The sequence below is a fragment of the Pseudorca crassidens genome, chromosome 15, assembly GCF_039906515.1.
Source record: "Pseudorca crassidens isolate mPseCra1 chromosome 15, mPseCra1.hap1, whole genome shotgun sequence".
NCBI classification, from domain to species: Eukaryota; Metazoa; Chordata; class Mammalia; order Artiodactyla; family Delphinidae; genus Pseudorca; species Pseudorca crassidens.
Window position 1 is genome coordinate 62,389,962 of NC_090310.1, and position 19,996 is coordinate 62,409,957.

At 39.9% G+C, this 19,996-nt stretch overlaps 1 protein-coding gene across 1 annotated transcript; it reads left to right on the plus strand.

Annotated features, from left to right (window-relative positions):
- Nucleotides 1-3,246: 3,246 nt before the first annotated feature.
- Nucleotides 3,247-10,952, plus strand: DEFB115 (defensin beta 115). Its single transcript, XM_067708500.1, has 2 exons — nucleotides 3,247-3,340; nucleotides 10,714-10,952. The coding sequence occupies exons 1-2, from the start codon at nucleotides 3,247-3,249 to the stop codon at nucleotides 10,950-10,952; spliced, it is 333 nt and encodes a 110-aa protein (XP_067564601.1).
- Nucleotides 10,953-19,996: the final 9,044 nt, after the last annotated feature.

Sequence of the window (19,996 nt, forward strand, 5' to 3'; positions counted from 1 at the left end):
AAAAGCTAAATTTACAACTATCATGGAATCCATCTATCAAACCCCTAGGCATTTATCCAGAGAAATTAAAACATATGTTCACAAACAAACCTGTATGCAAATGTTCATAGCAGCTTTATTTGTAATAACCAAAATCTGGAAACAACCAAAATGTTCTATAATATGTTAATGGTTAGATAAACTGCAGTACATCCATACTATGGAACACTATGCAGCAATAACAGGAACAAACTATCGATATACACAGTGATCTCAGAAGTCATATTCTGTATGATTCTATTTATATAACATTCTCAAAATGACAAAATTAGAAAGATGGAGAAAAAATAGTTTGTTGCCAGGGGTTAGGGATGCTAAGGAAGTAGGGGGTTGAGTGTTACTATAAAGGGGCAGCACAAAGAAAATCTTTGTGGTGATTGAGTAGTTTTGCATATGGATTGCTTACACTAATCAACACCTGTGAAAAATGACATTGAAATATACATATATATTGTACCAATGTCAGTTTCCTTGTTTTGACATTGTACTATAGTTATTCAAAATGTAATATTTGGGGAAACTGGGTAAAATGTACACAGAATTTCTTTACTATCTTTGCAACTTCTTGTTAATCTATAACAATTCCAAAATTAATAAAATAAATAAATAAAGACATAATTACAGCCAGAAGACTTATGTGTTTGGTGAGACAATATTCTCTGTTGTAAGGAGCAATGGCTTTGGAGTCAGGTGGACTAAAGTCCCATTCCTGACTCCATGGCTTACCAGCTGTGTGGCCTTCAGAAAGTTGACTGACCTCTCTGGCCTTCAGTTTTCTCTTCCAAAGAATGGTCTTTTTCAATTTTGTAGCCCAAACTTTAGCCATTTATATATCATCTTACAATTTTTTTTGCATTATCATCTATAAGCTGTAGAATTATTTACTTAATATTTTTTATAGAAACCAACAGACTATTTTCTTAAATCTGTATTTGATCACATCCTAAGTGATGTTATCTGTAAAATTACCAGATCAAGGTCTAGTGATTTTTTTTCTCAAATAAGCATTAAAATAAAAGTTATGAAAAACACATACTGCCAGTGACATGGGCAGTGACACATTCCAGAAAACACTTGTTTAGCCCAAATACTGTACTTTCACAGATGGAGAAAGTGATGTCTTACAGGCAAAAAGACAAAAACAAACTTTCAGATTTAAATGATCTCTTAAAATGTAAGTCACAATTCCCTATCATATATCAAATAAATTACAAAGTACTTAATAGAGACCTACAAGATCTGACATACTATAGTTCTGCCTGCCTGTATGATTCTCGCTTCTTTTATTCATCCCCTCAACTCATTCTACTGCAGGTACACTTGACTTTTGCTCTTCCTAACACACCTAGCACTTTCTTTCCTTAGAACCTTTGCTCTTGCTGTTCTCTCTGCCTGGAGATTCTAGATATCCATGTGTCTCACTTCCTCAGTACATGTAGTTTTCTACTCAATATCACTTCCTCAGAGAGTCCTTCCCTGCACAACCTGTTCAAAATACACACACACCCCATATATCATATTATTCTGTATCCCTTATCCTGCTTTATTTTTCTTTATAGTACTCGTCACCATCCGGCATCATATGTTTGTTGTCTCTCTCCCTAACCAGAGTGGCAGGACATTGCTCTCTTCTCCTTTTAGACCCAGTGCCTAGAACTGTGCCTAGTAAATAGATCCCTATCCAGCGAACACAGCAGTGCTTCCTACAGAATCTGAGAGAAGTGGTCACACAGACTCAGTTTGCAGCATTTGGACATTGGGAGCCACCACTTCTCCCAGACTGTCCAATTGTTTCTGGATGACTTCAATCATCAGAGGTCTTTCCAATTAGCTTAAACCTGCTCCCCGCAGTTTCCACCCAGAACTTTTAGTTCTGCCCTCTAGGCTTGCACAGAACATGCCTTTTCAGAAGATAACAACTATAACTCTCTTCAGCCCATTACTGCTTTTCAGGTTAAATGGGCCTCTTCTTCCTTCATTACTCAGGCATTGATCCTCTGTGATGATAGAAAGAACATATGCTCTGGGGACAGGTAAACCAGATCTAAATCCATACTTCACTCTAAACACTATGTAACCCTGAGCATATCGCATCTACCTGTCAGGGATCCTGTGAGGATTCTAAGGGGTCAAGTATGTAAAGTTTTTATCACAGTTACTGAGAGACAGTGAGATTCAGTGGGTGGCTCCATGCTCACTGCTTTCCTGGACAGCATGCTATCTAGATATCAAGGGAAAAAGACTTCATGAACCCCATCATGCTGCCCCTAACACCTGCCAACTTCACAAAGAAGAGACTATAATAGAAGAACACTGGACGTATTAAAAGATGTAAAGTAGCCATAAGACATACCAAGGAGTCAAAAAAGAAAATCCAGTGGGCTCACAGACAGACGTCCTGAAGGAGCCAAGGGAGTGCCCCCTTCTATACCGTCTCTGTTGCTCCCTTCTTCGGAGCCAGAGTCCAAGAAAGGCCTCAAAGCACTAATATCAAGGATTTGGAGTAGGTAATAAGGAGAAAAATGCAGTTAAAAAGAGCTGGACTACGAGTTGGGTTATGAGGGCTCTCAGTCTTTTCTTTCTTGCCCATAGTGTAACTCTAGACAATTCTCTTCCACTCTGTGGGCCTGCATTTTCTTAACTGAGAAATGCCGATTCTAAGATCTATGTGGCTATAAGGGAATACCATAATGCATTTATTCATTCATTGTTTTCAACAAGTGTTCACTGCACAGTCTGGACATAAAGAAATCACAGCCAGTCCCTACTTTCAGAGGTCTCGTGGTCTGTAAAAGTTGCCAGTGTCATCCAATAGAGGAGATAAATTAGAAAAATACTTAGTTCCAACTTATCATGATAAACATTATGATAGAAAAAAGGAAGCACAGAGGCTGTGAGAATATAAGGGAGGGGGCTCAACTGCCCAAGGAGAGGAGTGGGAAAGGTTTCTTGGAAAGTGGGTCCATTCTCTCCACAATGCCACAGACTTGCAGGACTTGTATGTCCTCTGCTAATGCCTTCCACCTTCCCAGATGATGTCAAGAGAAGGACTCTGAATACTGGATGATCAATTTACATTGCTGACCTATAGGTTGATGTCCTGGGTAGTGGAACATTCTGTCCTTCTCTGATTTATTGTCCGTGACTCAGCCCTACCCAAGTCAATAAAACACAGAGTGAAAACCTACCCTCCCTAGCACAATCAGTATGCTGCTAGATGGTTCCTCACCCCTCCCGGGATATAGCAAACTCTTGTTCCTGGCCTTAGCTGTCCTTGTGGTCCTGACTCAGGCTTCCCCAGGTAACAAGATCATGGAGAGGAGGGAAAAAGGAGTAACGATGGGGTTCAACTCATAGAATCATTGGAAAACTAAACATGTATGGGAATGAGAACAGCTCAGAGGGATGGTACAGATCTGATGAAAAGCCTTATAATGAATATGCCCCATTGTAAAGGCAGACTGTAACCGTGACCATGATGGTGCTTCTCATAGGGGAACCTGGCAAACATCAACAGAGTCCAGGATTTCTTTTCTTTTTCTTTTTAATTGCAGTATAATTTCTTTACAATGTTGTGTTAGCTTCTGCTGTATAACAAAGTGAATCAGCTATGTATATACATATATCCCCATATCCCCTCCCTCTTGCATCTCCCTCCCACCTTCCCTATCCCACCGCTCTAGGTGGTCACAAAGCACCGAGCTGATCTCCCTGTGCTATGTGGCCGCTTCCCACTAGTTATCTATTTTACCTTTGGTATTGTACATACGTCAATGCCACTCTCTCACTTTATCCCAGCTTACCCTTCCCCCTCCCTTTGTCCTCAAGTCCATTCTCTACACCTGTGTCTTTATTCTTGTCTGGCCCCTAGGTTCTTCAGAACCATTTTGTTTTATTTAGATTCCATATGTATGTGTTAGCATATGATATTTGTTTTTCGCTTTCTGACTTACTTCACTCTGTATGACAGACTCTAGGTCCATCCACCTCACTACAAATAACTCAATTTCATTTCTTTTTATGGCTGAGTAATATTCCCTTGTATATATGTGCCACATCTTCTTTATCCATTCATGTGTCGATGGACACTTAGGTTACTTCCATGTCCTAGCTATTGCAAATAGTGCTGCAATGAACATTGTGGTACATGACTCATTTAGAATTATGGTTTTTTCAGGGTATATGCCCAAGAGTGGGATTGCTGGGTCATATGGTAGCTTTATTTTTAGATTTTTAAGTAACCTCCAAACTGTTCTCCATAGTGGCTGTATCAATTCACATTCCCACCAACAGTGCAAGAGGGTTCCCTTTTCCCCACACTCTCTACAGCATTTATTGTTTGTAGATTTTTTTAATGATGGCCATTCTGAGTGGTGTAAGGTGATACCTGATTGTACTTTTGATTTGCATTTCTCTAATGATTAGTGATGTTGAGCATCCTTTCATGTGTTTGTTGGCAGTCTGTATATCTTCTTTGGAGAAATGTCTATTTAGGTCTTCTGCCCATTTTTGGATTGGGTTGTTGGTTTTTTGGTATTGAGCTGCGTGAGCTGCTTGTATAATTTGCAGATTAATCCTTTGTCAGTTGCTCCGTTTGGAAATATTTTCCCCATTTCTCAGGGTTGTCTTTTTGTCTTGTTTATGGTTTCCTTTGCTGTGCAAAAGCTTTTAAGTTTCATTAGGTCCCATTTGTTTGTTTTTATTTCCATTTCTCTAGGAGGTGGGTCAAAAAGGATCTTGCTGTGATTTACGTCATTGAGTATTCTGCCTATGTTTTCCTCTAAGAGTTTGATAGTGTCTGGCCTTACATTTAGGTCTTTAATCCATTTTGAGTTTATTTTTGTGTACAATATTAGGAAGTGTTCTAATTTCATTCTTTTACATGTAACTGTCCAGTTTTCCCAGGACCACTTATTGATGAGGCTGTCTTTTCTCCACTGTATATTCTTGCCTTCTTTATCAAAGATAAGATGGCCATATATGCATGGGTTTATCTCTGGGCTTTCTATCCTGTTCCATTGATCTATCTTTCTGTTTTTGTGTCAGTACCATACTGTCTTGATTACTGTAGCTTTGTAGTATAGTCTGAAGTCAGGGAGCCTGATTCCTCCAGCTCCATTTTTCGTTCTCAAGATTGCTTTGGCTATTCGGGGTGTTTTGTGTTTCCATAGAAATTGTGAAATTTTTTGTTCTACTTCTGGGAAAAATGCCATTTGTAGTTTGATAAGGATTGCATTGAATCTGTAGATTGCTTTGGGTAGTAGAGTCATTTTCAGAATGTTGATTCTACCAATCCAAGAACATGGTATATCTCTCCATCTATTTGCATCATCTTTAATTTCTTTCATCAGTGTCTTATAATTTTCTGCATACAGGCCTTTTGTCTCCTTAGGTATGTTTATTCCTAGATTTTTTATTCATTTTGTTGCAATGGTAAATAGGAGTGTTTTCTTAATTTCACTTTCAGATTTTTCATCATTAGTGTATAAGAATGCCAGAGATTTCTGTGCATTAATTTTGTATCCTACTACTTTACCAAATTCATTGATTAGCTCTATTAGTTTTCTGGTGGCATCTTTAGGATTCTCTATGTATAGTATCATGTCATCTGCAAACAGTGACAGCTTTTCTTCTTCTTTTCTGATTTGGATTCCTTTTATTTCTTTTTCTTCTCTGATTGCTGAGGCTAGAACTTCTAAAACTATGTTGAATAATAGTGGTGCGAGTGGACAACCTTGTCTTGTTCCTGATCTTAGAGGAAATGATTTCAGTTTTTCACCATTGAGAACAATGTTGACTGTGGATTTGTCATATATGGCCTTTATTATGTTGAGGTAAGTTCCCTCTGTGCCTACTTTCTGGAGGGTTTTTATCATAAATCGGTGCTAAATTTTGTTGAAAGCTTTTTCTACATCTATTGAGATGATCATATGGTTTTTCTCCTTCAATTTGTTAATATGTTGTATCACATTGATTAATTTGCATATATTGAAGAATCTTTGCATCCCTGGGATAAACCCCACTTGATCATGGTGTATGATCCTTTTAATGTGCTGTTGTATTCTGTTTGCTAGTATTTTGATGAGGAATTTGCATCTATGTTTATTAGAGATATTGGCTTGTAGTTTTCTTTTTGTGACATATTTGTCCTGTTTTGGTATCAGGGTGATGGTGGCCTCGTAAAATGAGTTTGGGAGTGTTCCTCCCTCTGCTACATTTTGGAAGAGTTTGAGAAGGATAGGTGTTAGGTCTTCTCTAAGTATTTGATAGAATTCACCTATGAAGCCATCTGGTCCTGGGCTTTTGTTTGTTGGAAGATTTTTAATCACAGTTTCAATTTCAGTGCTAGTGATTTGTCAGTTTATATTATGTATAACTTTCTGATTCAATCTCGGAAGGTTGTGCTTTTCTAAGAATTTGTTCATTTCTTCCAGGTTGTCCATTTTATTGGCATATAGTTGCTTGTAGTAATCTCTCATGGACTTTTGTATTCCTGCAGTGTCAGTTGTTACTTCTCATTTTTTATTTCTAATCCTCTCGATTTGAATCCTCTCCCTTTTTTTCTTGATGAGTCTGGCTAATGGTTTTTCAATTTTGTTTATCTTCTCAAAGACTCAGGTTTTAGATTTATTGATCTTTGCTATTGTTTTCTTCATTTCTTTTTCATTTATTTCTTATCTGATCTTTATGATTTCTTTTCCTTTGCTAACTTTGTTGTTGTTTTTTGTCTTTCTCTAATTGCTTTAGGTGTAAGATTAAGTTGTTTATTTGAGATTTTTCTTGTTTTTTGAGGTAGAATTGTATTGCTACAAAATTCCCTATTTCCTCTTCATTTGTTTGGTCTGGTGTGTTTTTACTTTGCTCCTTCATCTGCTGTGTATTTCTCTGTTTCCTCATTTTGCTTCACTTACTGTGTTTTGGGGTCTCCTTTTTGCCGTCTGCGGGTTTGTAGTTCCCATTGTTTTTGGTGTCTGCCCCCAGTTGGTAAGGTTGGTTCAGTGGGTTTCGTAGGCTTCCTGGTGGAGAGGACTGGTGCCTGTGTTCTGATGTATGAGGCTGGATCTTGTCTTTCTGGTGGGCAGGACCACATCTGGTGGTGTGCTTTGGGGTGTCTGTGAACTTATTATGATTTTAGGCAGCCCCTCTGCTAATGGGTGGTGTTGTATTCCTGTCTTGCTAGTTATTTGGCATGTGGTGTCCAGCACTGGAGCCTGCTGGATGTTTAGTGAAGCTGGGTCTTAACGTTGAGACAGAGATCTCTGGGAGAGCTTACACCAATTGATATTACATGGGACTGGGTTGTCTCTGGTGGACCAATGTCCTGAACTCGGCTCTCCCACCTCAGAGACTCAGGCCTGACACCCAGCCGGAGCACTAAGACCCTGTCAGCCACATGGCTCAGAAGAAAAGTGAGAAGAGAAAGAACGAAAGAAAGAAAATACAGTAAAATAAAGTTATTAAAATGAAAAAGAAATTAAATTATTAAAATTTAAAAATTTAAAAAATAATTTAAAAAAAAGAGAGCAACCATACCAATAAACAAATCCACCAATGATAACAAGTGTTAAAAACTATACTAAGATAAACATAAAAATCAGAAACTGATCAGTCGCATACAACAAACCCCAAGTCTACAGTTGCTCCCAAAGTCCATCGCCTCGATTTTGGGATTATTAGTTGTCTATTCAGGTATTCCACAGATGCAAGGTACAGCAAGTTGATTGTGGAGACTTAATCTGCTGCTCCTGAGCCTGCATGGAGAAACTTCCCTTTCTTTTCTTTGTTCGCACAGCTCCTGGGTTCAGCTTTGGATTTGGCCCTGCCTCTGCATCTAGGTTACCCTATGGCGTCTGTTTTTGCCCAAACAGGAGGGGGTTAAAGGAGCAGCTGAGTAGGTGGTTCTGGCTCACTCAGGCTGGGGGGAGGGAGGGGTAAGGAACATAGCGAGAGCCTGCTGTGGCAGAGGCTGTTGTGTTGCAACAGCCTGAAATGTGCAATGTGTTCTCCTGGGGAAGTTGTCTCTTGATCAAGGGACCCTGGCAGTGGTGGGCTGCACAGGCTCCTGGGAGGGTTATGGTTAGTGACCTGTGCTTGCACACAGGCTTTATGGTGGCTGAAGCAGCAACCTTAGCATTTCATGCCAGTCTCTGGTATCCACGCTGATAGCCACGGCCCCCGTCCATCTTTGAAGCTCATTTAGGTGGTGTTCTGAAGCTTGTTTAGGTGGTATTCTGAATCCCCTCTCCTCGCCCACCCCAAATCAATGGTCTCTTGACTCTTAGGCAGTTCCAGACTTTTTCCTGGACTCCCTCCCAGTTAGCTTTGGTGCACTAGCCCCCTTCAGGCTGTGTTCACGAAGTCCTCTCCCTGGGATCTGAACTCCGAAGCCTGATCCTCAGCTCCCAGCCCCGACCCGCCCCAGCAGGTGAGCAAACAAGCCTCTCAGGATGGTGATGCTGGGCGGCACTGATCCTCTGTGCAAGCATCTCTCCGCTTTGCCCTCTGCACCCCCGTTGCTGCACTCTCCTCCATGGCTCTGAAGCTTCCCCTTCCCACCCACCCCCTGTTTCCACCAGTGAAGGGACTTCCTAGTGTGTGGAAACTTTTCCTCCTTCACAGCTCCCTCCCACAGGTGTAGGTCTCATCCCTATTCTTTTGTCTCTGTTTTTTTTTGTTTTTCTTTTGCCTTACCCAGGTATGTGGGGAGTTTCTTGCCTTTTGGGAAGTCTGAGGTCTTCTGCCAGTGTTCAGTAGGTGTTCTCTAGGAGTTGTTCCACATGTAGATGTATTTTTGATGTATTTGTGGGAAGGAAGGTGATCTCCACGTCTTACTCCTCTGCCATTTGAAGTTCCTTCAAAAATGATCTTCTAGGGTTTCCCTGGTGGCGCAGTGGTTGAGAGTCTGCCTGCCGATGCAGGGGACATGGGTTTGTGTCCCGGTCCGGAAGGATCCCACATGCCGTGGGGCGGCTGGGTCCATGAGCCATGGCTGCTGAGCCTGTGAATCTGGAGCCTGTGCTCCACAACGGGAGAGGCCACAACAGTGAGAGGCCCGCGTACCGCAAAAAAAAAAAAAAAAGAAAGAAAGAAAGATCTTCTACAGCAGGTTTATCAGGCAAAATAAAGAATCTGAGCACTTGAAAGTTGATCTCTTGATACTAGTTATGAAGGGATCTTTATAGTCCTTTCTGGTGTCCAAGTTTTTCTGCTAGTTTTCAACTGGTGTTCTGTGAGAATTGTTGCATGTATAAATGTATTCCTGATGTATCTGTGGAGAGAGATGAACTCCATGTCCAACTACTCCCCTGCCATCTTGAATATCTCCAGTGTTTCTTGAATGAATCCCCTTCCATATGCAGAAGCAACCCCCAAATTCCTAGTGTCCTTAATATCCTGTCCCAAATGTCAACATGTTCTCATCCCAGGCATCTATCACTTCCAACTGATACCACTTCTGTACCACATCTTGCAGTAACCAGTCCCATTACTTTGCCTCTCCATTGTTGTTTGTCTTTGAATCCTCCTTTAAATCAATCAGAGGGGGCATCTTGCTCTTAGCATGTATAGTGAAAATTTTGTAGGTTGATGTTGGTTATCTACAGGTTTGTAAAACAGGCTCAAGGTGTGGAGCTTGGGCTACGACAGAAGATTCTGGATTCCAGATTGAACGTGGCCAAAGCACTGTAACAATACAACAGACTTCATGGCCAAGTGGTGAATAACTTTCTAACAAAAATGTTTTCCACTTGGGACTTCCCAGGGGTTCTAAAATTTATGATTTCTAATTCCATGATTTCCCTTTGGGTCATTGCTGTTGGAAGTTGCATCCTCTCTTGATTCACCTTTTCAAACTGAAAGTATTTGTTAATCACTCATTTGTTCTAGAAGCAAAAGAAGATAATCATGGGCTAATCCTGAGTTGGCTTCAGCCTGCCTTAAACTACAGTGAGGGCAATTGGAATAGCTGAGGGAGTGCAGTCATCCTGACTCTGATTTTTTTCCAGTCCAGATATCCTAGTGAGAAAGAAACAATTGGGAGTTATCTCCCAGGAGGGGAGTTTGGAGGAAAAAACAAGTAAAGGTAATCATAATTTAAACCAAGATATTATGGTCTCTCAACTGAACTTAATGTGCTGAGGAAGCTGGGTCTATACTCTGTGTTCTATTGACCTATGTAGAGCTTAGAACATCTGCCTGCTGATCAGCAATACAAATTGATCACTCAGTGTTCAAAGTACTGCTCCAGACATCATCTGGGGCATGCACCTAGAACAGTGCCTGGCACATGGTAGGTGCTCAAAAAATCACTGTTGAGTGAATAATGAATGCAGAGGGAAAAAACAGGTAATTGAAGGCATAGTCTCATTCCTTGGCAAGCATGTAGATTTGGGAACAAGGAGGAACCAGTGTTGGTGAGACTGAAAATTGACGGAGATGGAAATATCCTAAGCATAAAAATAAAGTCCAATTAGATCTGGTTGGAGGAAGGGCAATAACTACTCATATCTAATACATATCAAGACCAGCAGTAAGCATTCTACACGCACAGCTTTATTTGATATTCCCAAGAATGCCATTACACTTCAGTAGCTTGTTCTAACCATTATTACTACAATTACCAATGTCTTTAGTATAATTGTCTTTACTTTTTCATGTATTTGTTTATTTTGATAGATGGATGGACCAGAAAGTGTGGTTATGGAACTGGCAGGTGCAGGAAGCATTGCAAAGAAAATGAGAAGAAGAAAGAAAAATGTGGGTTAAGAAAGCTTTGTTGCATCCCTGCAAAGCATAAACCATCAGAACCTGCCAAGAAAGAAGAGATGACCTACAGGGCTATGGCAAGTACAGCTAAGTATCAACTTAAGACTTCTGACAAGAGAGTTTTGGCAGTTACTGTAATGAGTCAGTAAGGTGGCCATCCAGGTCACCTGCATGGTCCTTAGATCTTTAGTATCTAAGGATACTGGGTCCTTACATGATCCATTAAAAAATATATGCTCGGGCTTCCCTGTTGGCGCAGTGGTTGAGAATCTGCCTGCTAATGCAGGGGACACGGGTTCGAGCCCTGGTCTGGGAGGATCCCACATGCCACAGAGCAACTAGGCCCGTGAGCCACAACTACTGAGCCTGTGCATCTGGAGCCTGTGCTCCGCAAAAAGAGAGGCCATGATAGTGAGAGGCCCGCGTACTGTGATGAAGAGTGGTCCCCGCTTGCCACAACAAGAGAAAGCCCTCGCACAGAAATGAAGACCCAACACAGCAAAAATAAATAAATTAATTAATAAACTCCTACCCCCAACATCTTCTTAAAAAAAAAATATATATATATATATATATATGCTCATTCCAGCTATCATTCTTTCTTGTCTCTCCAGTCCTCTATAGCTTAACATCCCTAGGTTGTCCCATGGTATGACGGGGATATCAGTTCTCATGGTAAACCAGTTTTATAGAATCTGAATCCTGAATTCCTAAGCCTCTAACTAGATGCTGTAGGTCTCTGAATGTGGAAGTTTTCCAGGCTATTGCAAATTCCACCGTGGTCACACATTCTTATCTAATGTCTCATCCTGGATTGTTGAGACAGGCCAGTGTGATCCAGAAATCTTTTTTTGCCTCTTTGGCTCAAGGTTTACCTCAAGGTTCTGCCTTATTTTCTCACGCTTGGAATCTGCCCCTTACCCCAACCCCTTAATCACACTTGGCTGTTAAAAGATTGGCATGCCTTCTGACCAGGAGACAACAATTACCTGTCCCAAACGAGTGGAAGGGGAAAATAGTAAAACAAGAAAACTAACTAACTAAACAACAAAAACCCCTCAAATTTTACTGAGAACTTACTGTGTGCAAGGCCTTGTCTTAAGCACTTTACATATATAAGTTCATTTTGCCCTAACAATAGCTCCATGAGGTAGGAAATAGTATTGTGTCCTTTGGTCAGAAGAGGAAACTAAGTCACAGAGAGTTTAAGTGACTTGCCCCAAATGGTACAAATATCTAGCTCAGTAGCAGGACTTTGAACCCATGATGCCTGAACTCAGACATTATTCTTCCTTAAGGTGGAAAAATGATTGCTGCAGTAATAAAAGCTTCCCTTTTCTCTTCCCACCCAGGATCTACTTCCTTAATGTGGAAGGTGTAGTGAAAGGGAAAGTTTTGTGAGCCTCCTTGTGGTTAAAATGTGTAACAAACCCAGCACTAAATGGTATATCCAGGCACAAATAAAAATTATCCCCAGTCGCAGTTAAGGAGGAAGTTGTTCCCATTTAGCAGACAGTCTTGGTTTAGAGGCCAATGCCAGTCAGGTCTAAAGTTGAATATTAGCCCTAGCCTCTGTTGACATAATAACTGGAGAATGTACACTGAAGACAAGGTACATAAATCATCAAATAATGGCAATTTCTAACCCTTCAACTCATTTCTCAAAGTACTTTCACTTCAGTTCTCTAGTTTTTTCCCACTGTGATAATGTGCAGTAACATTCATGTCCCAAACCTTAAAGGATGTCCTTGGGATATCTGGGGAATGGCTTAGAGACTGGATCTCAGATTACCTAGGCACAGTGATTCCGATTAACACTTCAATTCCAACCCAGACTACACCAATGACTGCAGATAATACCTACAAGCCTACCTGTTCTTGAACTAAGTGTTTTAATGTATTTTTTGGCTAGAGGAATTATGCCCACAAGTAGACCCAGGAGTCTTAGAGAGTTTCATAAACATGACTCCATGTCCACAGTCCCAAAGAAGTGAAAAGGATGCAGGGGAAATACAGATATGTTAATAGGATGGGACTAGGTCACCTTACTACTTACTTTGTCCAGCCCCAAAATGGAAGTATTAGATTATAAAATCCATATGCCTTTCAACTCTTAAAGCCATTTTCACTCTTTAAATTATGGTGAAGATCCATTCTTTACCTATGACTTCAGAAGATGCCATCTTAGATAGCAAAGGCATGAAGAATGAAAAGAGACTGAGAAACAGGAGAGTGCTCTCAACATAAATACTCAAACCATAATCCTAAAATACATCCTAGATACCTTCTTCTTCCTCACTGCTCCCTGCCCCCACTCATCATGTCAGCCACAAAGAGCTTCCAAGTCTGCCTCCATAGCACCTATTCTCCATCCCTACCTCTACTATTCTAATTCAGCCATCATCTTTCCTTGAACATTGTTATGGGCTGAATTGTGTCCCCTCAAAATTCATATGTTGAAGTCCTAATCCCCGGTACCTCAGAATGGGGCTGCATTTGGAGATAGGATAAACAGGTAATTTAAAGAGGTAATTAAGTTAAAATGAGATCATTAGGGTGAGTCCTAATCCAAATGACTGACATTTTTATAAGAAGAGATTAGGAAACAGACACACCACAGAAGGAAATCCATGAGAAGACACAGAGGAGATGGACATCTACAAATCAAGGAGAGAGACCTCAGAAGAAATCAATCTCACCAGCACCTTGACTTCTAGTTTCCAGAATTGTGAGAAAATTAAGCTCTGCTGTTTAAACCACCCAGTCTGTGGTACTTTATTATGGCAACCCTATCAGATTAATGCACACATACTATAACATTTGCATCCTATTGACCTCTTTGTCTCTGTTTATGCCTTTGACTCACTCCAATCTTTCCATACAGTTGCCAGGGAATCATTTCTAAAATCCAAATCTGACATTTTTGTTTTTCCTCCCAAACCCTTCAAAAGCTGTACAGTGATTACAGGAATCAATTCTAAACTCCCTTTATGATAATCCCCTTCTCACTTCAGTAGTGTCCCTTTCAATGCCCACCATGGACCTCACAAGAAACTTGTGTTCTTGGGAATTAATATATTTCTTGCCCTTTTTTATACATGTCCCCTTTTGCTGAGAAGGTTCTTCTTGCAAACCAGACTTATGCTTCTCTGTAAGCAACACCCGAACAGTTCTTCTACCTTCCCTAAGCCGTATATATTCATTCCTTTTTTTCCTCAGGAGGAATCTTTATTTACATTTTTACAAATAAAAATTGTATATATATTTAAGATAACATCATGATGATTTGATATATGTATACATAATCGACTTAATTAACACAGCCACCACCTCATATTGTTGCCCTTTAAAATTTTTTTTTCTTGAGGTATAGTTGATTTACAATGTTGTGTTAGTTTCTGGTGTATAGTGAAGTGATTCAGTTATACATATATATATTCTTTTTTATATTCTTTTCCATTATAGTTTATTACAGGATATTGAATAGAGTGCCCTGTGTTATACAGTAGGGCTTTGTTCTTTATCTATTTTATACATAATAGAGTGTATCTGCTAATCCCAAATTCCTAATTTATCCCTCCCCCACCCTCTTTCTCCTTGGTAACTATAAGTTTGTTTTCTATGTCTGTGAGTCTGTTTCTGTTTTGCAAATAAGTTCATTTGTATCATGTTTTAGATGCCACGTATAACTGATATCATATGTTATTTGTCTTTCTTTTTCTGACTTACTTCACTTAGTTTCTCTAGGTCCACCCATGTTGCTGCAAATGGCAATATTCCATTCTTTTTTTATGAGTAACATTCCATTATACACATAGCACAGGTTTCCACTAGCTATCTATTTTACACATGGTAGTGTATATATGTCATCCTAATCTCCCAATTCATCCCACACCCCTTCCCCACCATGTCCACATGTCCATTCTTTACATCTGCATCTCTATTCTTGCCCTGCAAATGGGTCCAGCTGTACCATTTTTCTTTTGATTTGCATTTCTCTGATAATTAGTGATGTTGAGCATCTTTTCATGTGCCTTTTGGTCATTTGTATGACTTTTTTGGAAAAAGGTCTATTTAGGTCTTCTGCCCATTTTTTTGATTGTCTTGTTTGTTTTTTGATATTGAGTTGTATGAGTTTTTTATACATTTTGGATATTAACTACTTATCAGTTGTATGGTTTTCAAATATTTCTGGAGATTGCCTTTTAACTTGGTTGATTGTTTCCTTAATTTGATGTAGTCACATGTTTAATTTTGCATTAGTTGCCTGTACTTTTAGAGTCAAATTTAAAAAAAACATTGCAGGACTAATTTCACATAGCTTTCTACTATGTTTTCTTCTAAGAGTTTTATGGTTTCAGGTCTTACATTTAAGTCATTAATCAGTTTTGAGTTGATTTTGTGTATGGTGTAATATGTCTTTTTTTCCCCCCTTGGTTAAGTTTAGCTAAAGCTTTGTTATTTTGTTTATGTTTTTAAAAAATCAACTCAGTTTTGTTGACATTTTCTATTGTCTTGCTAGTCTCTTTTTATTTCTGCTGTAATCTTTATTATTTCCTTCTTTCTGATAACTTGGAGCTTAGTTTGTTCTTTTCCCAGTTCCATGAGCCATAAAGTAGGTTATTGATTTGAGATCTGTCTTTTTTCTTAATATAAATAGTTGGCACTAAAAACTTCCATCTTAGAACTGCTTTTGCTGCATCCCAAGACTTTGAGTATGTTTAGTTTTCATTTTTGGTTGTCTCAAGTACTTTTCAATTTTCCTTTTGGTTTCTTCTTTGATCCATTGGTTCTTCTGGAATGTGTATTTAATTTCCACATATTTGTGGATTTTATAGTTTTTTTTCCTGTTACTTATTTCTAGTTTTATTCAATTGTTTTCAGGAAAGCTACATGATATAATTTCTATCTTCTTGAATTTGTTGAGCCTTGTTTTGTGGTCCAACATATAATTGATCTGTCATGGGAAATTTCCACACGTACTTTAAAAGAATATTTATTTTGTTGCTGTTGAGTGGAATGTTCTATTAATGTCTGTTAGGTCCATCTGGTCTATCATATTATTAAAATCCAGTTTTCTTACTGATTTTCCATCTGCATGATCCATCTATTTTTAAAAGTGAGGTATTTAAGATCTCTACTATTATTGTATTGCTGTATATTTCTCCTTCAATCGTGATAGTATTTGCTTTATATATTTGTGTAATACAATTTTAGGTGTATATATTTATAATTGTTATATCCCTTTAATTGATCCCTTATCATTATGTAGTGACTACCTTTTATTCGTTTGACTAATTTTTACTAAAAGTCTAATTTTTCTGATATAAATAGAGCCAGCTCTACTCTCTTTGGCTACCACTTGCATAAAATATCTTTTTCCGTCCTTTCACTTTCAGTCTATGTATGTTCTTAAAGCTAAAGTGAGCCTCTTATAGACAGCATTTAGTTGGATCTTGTTTTTTCAATCCACTCAGCCAGTCTGTGTGTGTGTGTTTGAGAATTTAATCCATTCACATTTAATGTAATTACTGATAGAGAAGGTGTGCCCAAGATGGGAGAGTAGGAAGACCCTGAGCTCACCTCTTCCAGTGGGCACATCAGAATCACAACTGTTTACAGAATAACCATCTATGAGACAGACCTGAAGACTAGCAGAAAAGATTTTCCACAACTAAAGATTTAAAAAGGGAACCACAACAAGATGAGTGGAAGGGCAGGGATACAGTATAGTCAAGATGCCTGATCCCAGGTAGATGACCCACAAAAATGGGAGTATAATCACAATTGCAGAGGTATTCCCAAGGAGTGAAGGGTCCAAGCCTTATATCAGGCTCCTCAGCCTGGGGTTCCTGCACTGGCAAGATGAGCCCCTAGAATATCCAGTTTTGAAAGCCAGTGGGGCTTGCATATGGGAGAACTGGATAGCTGTAAGAAACAAATACTATGCTTTTAAAGGGCACAGACAAAATCTCACAGACTCCAAGTCCTGGCACAGAGGAAAGAATTTGAATGGAGCCTGGGTCAGACCCACTTGGAGAACCTCCCAGAGGGGCAGGAGGCAACTTGGACTCCCCCTGGGGACACAGATGGTGGTGGCAGCCATTTTGGGAAGTCATTTTACCACAGAGACACTGGTTCTAGCATCACCATTTTTGAGTCTCCCTCCTAACCTATTAGGGCTTACCTGCCCACTATTGGGCCAGCTTCAGCCACAGGACTCACTGGCCTCTGTTCAGCACCCCTAGGCTTCTCACTGTTTTCATCCATTTTTATCCTGAGTTCATTGAGCATCTTTATGATCATTACCTTGAACTCTATCAGGTAGACTGCTTATCTCCATAAAGTTCTTATTCTGAGGTTTTTGTCTTGTTTTTTCTTATGGAAAATAGTTCTCTGTCTCCTCATTTTGCTTAATTCTCTGTCTCCTCATTTTGCTTAATTCTCTGTTTTTATTTCTATGTATTAAGTAGGTCAGTTACATTTCCTGAATTTGGAGAAGTGGCCCTGTGTAAGAGATATCCTATGGGACTCAGCAGCACATTTTCCTCTGGTTAACAGTGGTATATGCTCTAGGGGTGCCTTCTATGTGGGCTGCATTGGCCATTCTGCTGCAGGAGGGCTGACTACTGTGGGCATGATGGTAGGCCCTTGGCCTGGTTGGCTGTCATGCTTTGTCTCATGTGGAGGCTGCCAGCCCACTGATGCATGGGGTCAACTCCTGGTTTAACTGGCTCTGTGGCTTGGGGTGACCAGGGTTGTTGCTGGCCTACTGGTATGTGGGGCTTGGTCCCAGCACAGCTGGAGTATCTGAAGCTGGTGCTCGCCCACTAGTGAGTGGGAACAAGTCCTAGTGTGGCTGGCTGCCTTGCCCTTGGGGCCCATGGCTGGTGCTAGCCTGCTGGTGGGTGGAGATGGGCCCGAGTACAGCTTGTTTGGGGGGCCAGGGACACCTGGGGCTGTTGCCAACCCACTGGTTGGTGGAGCCAGGTCCCAGGGTAGCAGGCTGTAAGGCAATTTACATTCCCACCAACAGTGTACGAGGGTTCTCTTTTCTCCACATCCTTGCCAACATTTGTTGTTTGTGTTCTTTTTAATGTAGCCATTCTGACAATTGTGAGGTGATATTGTGGTTTTGATTTGCATTTCCCTGATGATTAGCAATGTTGAGCACCTTTTCATATGCCTCTTGGCCATCTGCGTTACCTCTTTGGAAAAAATGTCTTTTCAGTTTTTCTGCCCATTTTTCAACTTGTTTGTTTGTTTTTTTGATGTTGAGTTGTATGAGCTATTTATATATGTTTGTTTTTATTATTAATTCATTTCTGGTAATGAGAAGAGAGAGAGAAATGGTACTTCTATGTTCCTTGGGGTCTTTCCAGCAATAGGACATCTTAGGATGTCCCATATGTTAGTGGTTCATTTTAAGGACACTGAAAGAAGGGCAGAAGCAGAAGGAAATACCTTGATAGCTCCATGGCCGTGACCACTGGAAACTAAAATGTCAACATTTGTGAAGTGGGATAAGCAGGAAGATCACAGACCTTACTTTTAACAGCACAAGTTTAATAAGAACAAGTAGCATCCTTGTAGGTAGCAGAGAAAAGCCATTTACCACTATTGTGGTATTTCTTATAATGTATTGCAGATTGCATTATTGACCCCAATCCTTCACCCCTACTTGAATCCACACTTTTGTCAAGGTCTCATCCTAAAAGGAAGGTACTCCCTGTCCCTTCATTTTTATCCTGGCTCTGTGACTTGCTTTAGTCGATGAAGTACGGGCAGAAGTGACAGTGTGCCAGTTCTGAGCCCAGGCTTTAAGAGGTGATGAATGTTTTCACTTGCCCTTTCGTGCCTCTGCCATCACCATGAGAAGAATATGCATTGATGGTGTAAAGACAGTGAGAGATACATGGAGCAGAGAGCAGAGGCATTCCAGATGACCCACAGATCTACAGTGAGAAATAGAGCTGCCCCTGTCACTCCAGCCTCAAGCAGAGTAATCCAGCCAAACTCCAGCTAGCTGCTGACATATGAGCAATAATAAAGGATCGCTGTTTTAAGCCAAAGTTTTGGGGTGGAGTGTTACATAGAAATGGCTTCCTAATCCATAAGGTCAGCAGTTAGATCAGAAAAGAGCCAAATGCTTTTTAGCAAATTATGGCAGGGTCTATCATTTCAAAATGGGTAGAAACAAAGACAAACTAACAAACTATATCAGAAACTATTCCTTCCGATATAGAATAGGACTGTCGTCTCCAAGAAAAATTAATGCTCTAGACTAGGGGTCTTCAGACATTTTCTGTCAAGGCCCAGGTAGTAAATATTTTAGAGTTTATAGGGCACACAGTCTGTCACAACTACTCGACTCTGCATTTATAGCACGAAAGCAACCATACACAGTATGTAAATAAATGGGTGTGGCTCTGTTCCAATCAGACTTTATTTATAGACACTGAAATTTGAATTTCACATTATTTTCATGTCAAAAATTATTATTCTTTTGATTTTTATTCAACTACTTACAAATGTAAAAACCAGTCCTAGTTCATGGGCCATGCAAAATCAGGCAGCCAGCTAGATGTCGACTGGCAAACATTAGAAAGATGAATAATGCCAAATAATGTCAGGGACATGGGATAGAGGAATACTCACATGCTGCTGGTGGGATGTAGATCAGAGACAAAACAACTGTGAAGGTTTAGGGCCCCTCACTTGCTTGGACCCATGTGAGTGACGGGAATTCTAAAATATTCTAAGTAAAGAAGGAAAACCAGGTTGCAATCAGGAAACATCGGTAAGTAAGCATTTCAGGTAAATTATCTTAAGAGATCCCAATAATCTATTGTAATTTCTTAGCTTCTTCTAAATAAATATTAACTTTTGGACCTAACTTTGAATTTTTAATTTTGTGTTCTTCTTAAAAAGAATCCCCAAATTGTAAAGGTATAAGGCCCCACAACACCTAGATCTTCCTCTGAGATAGAGGCAGCCATTCTGGGTAGGAATCTAATGACCTTCAGTCCAATTAAGTGTAAGCATTTGTTCTAACCTAAAAATTCTACTCCTGGGTACATGTCCCAAAGAAGGCTACACACATGTCCATAAGAGAATATGCACAGGACTTCTGTTAAAGAAAGTCATGGTGACAGGGATTTGTAGATAATCTGGACTCCGTCACTGGGAGAGT

Excerpts from the sequence above, each read along its gene's own strand:
- DEFB115 (XM_067708500.1), top strand. The coding sequence starts at position 3,247 with ATGCTGCTAGATGGTTCCTCACCCCTCCCGGGATATAGCAAACTCTTG. Across the intron at positions 3,341-10,713 it reads CCTGACTCAGGCTTCCCCAG|ATGGATGGACCAGAAAGTGT; the intron begins GTAACAAGATCA and ends TTATTTTGATAG.